Here is a 4,648-nt window from a genome sequence, read left to right as displayed (position 1 = left end):
CGTGTTCCCATAATTCCACATACGTGGCTTATATGGGACATTTCAGTCGGAATGGTAGCTTGAAAAGAAGGGTCTGAAGTAAGGCTGATGATGCTGATGCTGATGATGATGATGGTGGTAGCTATAGCCTTTGAGGGACCGATGAAAAACTATGCTGCTATGTTCATCCGGATGTTCGAGTGACGAAACTTCAGCACTGTTCTGAAACGCTCCCTTCCTTTCCTCGCACCTTTTCCATCTGTAGGAATTGCCATAATCATCAAAAAATCAGCCTAACTACGTCTGTTGAAGTCGAAGTCATCTCCCATTGACCTCCGATTAACAGTGTCCTGTGCCACCTGCGACCATATTGTCCTGCAAACTTCTTAATCGATTCCGGCCACGTGACCTTTTGCCACGTCTGCCGGCTCTAGGAATCCACTCCGTTCTCTGTTTTTCTGACAGGTTTACCAAAAAAAAAACAAGATTTTTCTCGAGATCGCATCACTTCATAGACGGGCATGCATGGCTACATCGTCTACTACAAGTGGCTTTCCCTTCAAATTCTTTTCTTGATGACAGGAAACAAGTGAAAAATTAAGGTTAGAGTCAAGGAAAACCAGGCACATTCAGTAAAAACTCAATGCCTTACAGTACATAGATGCGGATGAGTTTTTCCTTTCATTCCTGCTGTCAGTCTCACGCTTACGTGTGGGTAGTTTTTACGATATATTTATTATTTATTTATTTCAACATACTGCAGGCCCTTTTCGGGCCCTTACAGGAGTGTTAACAAGGCATCAATGTGATCAAACACAAAAATACAGAGATCTTTTTCACTTAGTCTTACGCTATTCTGGCCACGAATACGGTATCAATGCTTTAATAATTGCACTCACGACGGACACATTCAAAACATCAATTTTAAACCTGAAGTTAGCTTCATAAGTTTTATACATGGCACATGTTTCGATGCTAGGTCGTTCTTAGAGCCGTTACTTTTTTGAGAAAGCTACTGTAACTTCTTAAAATTTTCAAGACCGCAGTTACATTACAGCACCACAAATGTATGAAAGTCACACTATGGTTGCCTTAACGTCTTTGTTCAAAACTGTCCTTTGGGTACGGGTCCTTGGTCTCCATCTCATGCAGAAGGGAACCCGGGGATGATTCCATCACGTAAGAGAGGAGACATTTGAAATTATGCTAAGCTGGCCCGGAAAGTTGTATTCATGATCACTGGGACTCACGGCTGATTACCAGAAAAGCTGGGCGTGAGCTCCAGGACATTATGCGGACGTCTTCTCTCCCCGTGTGGGACTTTCAGCACATGTGATCACGCTAGGCTCTGAAATCCGCAGAGATGCTGAGTGACGACGTACCGATAAAACAGCGTATTAGCATTACACGAATAGAGTGCGGGAATATTAGGAGGAATCACTTATTCACGAAGAGAGGGAAATTCACGAGATCTGCGAAGGCAATCGGTTTCTACAACAGCAGGTTGGTTTGATAATTAATTTACGGAAACGTAAAAAGCGGCAGATAAACCACGATATCCAATATCGCTCTGCGCACAAAAACCTGCAGTAATGCCAAGAATAAAAAGACAACTGTATGCATGCGAAAAACGCGGTACGCTTTGGTTCTTTCTTGAAGGCTCATTGCATTGCAAAAGCAGCATTTTCTGAACATTTTCAAGTAGTTTTGTTTGTTGTCTATCTTTTGGGGAAGAAACGGTTGCTGGGCCATTTTTTAAGAAGCAGATGGTATTTTTTGTATGTCAGTACATATCAGGTGGGTCGTTTTGCTCGAATACGTACTGTCATCAATTCATTTCTATTTATTCCTGCGGGCGTGGCAGCTTCAGCACAGTGAAAAGATAGTAACGGAGACGGGAAAGGCGCTCGTCGGGCGCGACGTCATCCTTTTCGTAGTTTTTTTTTTCACTCTTTGGAATTATTGTTCTAGCGTTTACCCAACGGCAAAACTGGCTGCTTACAAACTCTCCACAACTCTGACCTGTTAAACCATATTTCTTGCAACATCGGGATTTACGCGTGTTTCAACAACAGCCTCCATCTACCCTCGCTGCCTGTACTCGCCAGGTCAGTACTCCATCACCCTTAAGAGCAATCCATCATCTAACACGCGTTTTGCGTACAATATTTAATTCATAATATGTGCGTTAAATAAACGTTCTTCGAACTTTTGAACGTCTCTTTCCATAAGCTGAAAGTCAACATGGAAAGTCAACATGCCTGACCAGACGAGCTTTCGTCGAACCCTTGACTATAATAATAAATTCTAAATAGAGCTGGGTAAAATACAGAAAAAAAATCAGCGGAAGCTTATAACAGAAAATGTTATCAGAAACTGTCGGACACGCAGCGAGAGTCAGTTCGTTCCTTATGCCGACCAGACGCCGACCGGAATAATGAATAAAAAAATTGCTAACGAATGTTTGAGGACGTGACAATTCATTACTTTTACTAGCTATATGCTCATAATTAAGAATATCAGCTTTTTCTTAACCACACAAACAAGGCAAATACATAAACGGCTCAAAATTCACCGCGCGCTTCCGATGGGCACATCAAAAGTCTTGTGAAAGTGCAAGAAACACGGCAGTTGTGGCCTAGGTCGAATCTTCTGGGAACACTGAAATTTTCGAAAGTTTTTATAAAGGAAGTTGAGTGGATGGACGTGGCACGGTGCGGATGGAAGTAAGTCTGCCCTGCAGGACCGACGGAGTGCGCTCACTTTTAGCGCGTGCTGACGTCTGCGCAGGGCGTCTCCTGTGTTGCCGGAGCAGATTTTCGGCTCTGATCTTGGGAGGAGGTCAGTGGTCAAATGTGGTTCATGCAGCAGAGCTAAGCTCCCCGTCCACGTAGTCTGGGTCTTTTTCCGTCGCCAGCCTGTCCGAGAGGCTCAAGACGATGTCCCGAAAGTGGTACGCCTGCATGTTGTCCTTCAAAAGGTACAGCACGAACCAGTCGCCGTACGAAGCCTTCATCACCAGCTGGTCCATTTTCTTTTCGGGCACCATACGACTGAGTGTCTTCATGAGGAGGTACCGGTATCGGGGGAAGCCGCACACCACGATGCGGTACAGGAGAGTGGCTGCGGTAACCACGGCGAGGATGATGAGCCAGAACCAGAGGAACACGTAGATCTTCTCGTTGATGATGTTCAACGGGAGTAGGCAGATGGAGTCGTGCTTCTGGACGTCTCCCGAGGTACCGAACCGGTGGAACCGGCACTTGGTCATTTTGGGAAAGATCTTGATCATGGGGTCGACTCTTACCTCCGGATCCTCGTTCACGAAGCGAATGACCTCGGCTCCGTACGTTGAGAACATTCCTCCCAGGAACTTGTCGATGAAGTACATCTGACCAATCACGTTCACGAAGTTCAGCAGCTCGCACAAGAAGAACCGCAGGGCGTACGCCATGTGGTGGCTGCGGTGGCGGCAGAAGTAATCCACGACGTCTTCGACCTGTCGCTTCTTTTTGTCATGGTCGAGCAGTGGCTTGTGCAGCTCCAGGAGTAGCGACTGTATCCGTCCGTTCTCCCAACTCCGCCAGAGCCAGCGCGGGAAGTAGAACATCACCGCCTGCAGAAACAGCACGAAGCAGACCCACTGGTAGTAGGCATGCTCGATCACCTCATCGCCATCTTTGATTCGGTGCCGGTCTACACCTGGAGCGGCGGCTTCCTTGCCTGGGGTGTAATTGAGAGAGCGCTTCAGGGTGATGGTTCCTTCCACCCAGCAGTAGCTGTTCATTACATTTTCAGGAATGGCGTCGTGAGTGATGCAGTAGATGGGATCTCCGAAGAACTGCGTGGCACTGACCAGCACACTGCAGGCGAGAAGGAAGAGGCCCGTGAAGCGGTAGTGGAGCCGGAAGACACTGTTGTCCGTTTGCACCTTCCCAATGTGCAGGAGTTTCCTGAACGCGTCGGTGAAAAAGAGCTTGTCCATGGCGATGCTCTGCCCTCGACAGTCACGGTCCTCGCTGGTGATGGCGGGACGCTGCCCTTACGACGGTGTTCACTTATCTGCGCTATCTCCTGGCTCCGCCGCCTGAGCAGTTGCCGATTGTGCACGGAGTTTGAACAGTCGAGGGGATATAGCGTCACCTGGCGTTAGGCTGAAAACTCGTGTTTGGCAGAAGCTTCGGACTGCAGCTAGTTTTAGCTCAACCTTGCATATCGGAACTGATTTTCGCACTGCAGAACATAACCAGTTGTGCAAATGAGGCATTTTGTTCGTGACTGCTTGGTCTCCCTTAAGCAGTCACGAACAAAATGATTCAGCATTGCCCTAGATATATGTCGAAAAAAAGAAACGTGGTTGAGTGAGGACTATGTTTTGTCAAGGCCTGGCGAGAACCGTTTAGACCATGCGGGAGCCGAACAATGAAAACGTACCTCCAGAGTCCTACCGCATAAACGTAGCGTCAGAGCACAGTGTACCCGCCGCTCGTAGTACACCAGACAGCTGCTGCGAAAGTCGCATGCTCCTTTTTACCGCCTTCTGCTTATGGCAAAGGGGTAAAAAAAGCTCCTAGGTAAATACAGAGGCGGCGAACGACGGTCCTGGAATACCGACTACACATTCCCCGCGCGGGAACTCTTCCGGTTGTGCACTTCGTGGCACAATGAT

The 4,648-nt window shown here is 47.5% G+C and overlaps 1 protein-coding gene across 1 annotated transcript; it reads right to left on the bottom strand.

The window, feature by feature from the left end:
• Nucleotides 1-695: 695 nt before the first annotated feature.
• Nucleotides 696-4,082, bottom strand: LOC144099429 (innexin inx2-like). The gene has a single exon (XM_077632722.1). The coding sequence runs from the start codon at nucleotides 3,962-3,964 to the stop codon at nucleotides 2,840-2,842; it is 1,125 nt and encodes a 374-aa protein (XP_077488848.1). The 5' UTR covers nucleotides 3,965-4,082; the 3' UTR covers nucleotides 696-2,839.
• Nucleotides 4,083-4,648: the final 566 nt, after the last annotated feature.

The sequence above is a fragment of the Amblyomma americanum genome, chromosome 7 (genome assembly GCF_052857255.1).
Source record: "Amblyomma americanum isolate KBUSLIRL-KWMA chromosome 7, ASM5285725v1, whole genome shotgun sequence".
NCBI classification, from domain to species: domain Eukaryota; kingdom Metazoa; phylum Arthropoda; class Arachnida; order Ixodida; family Ixodidae; genus Amblyomma; species Amblyomma americanum.
This window is presented reverse-complemented; position numbering and strand designations above follow the sequence as displayed.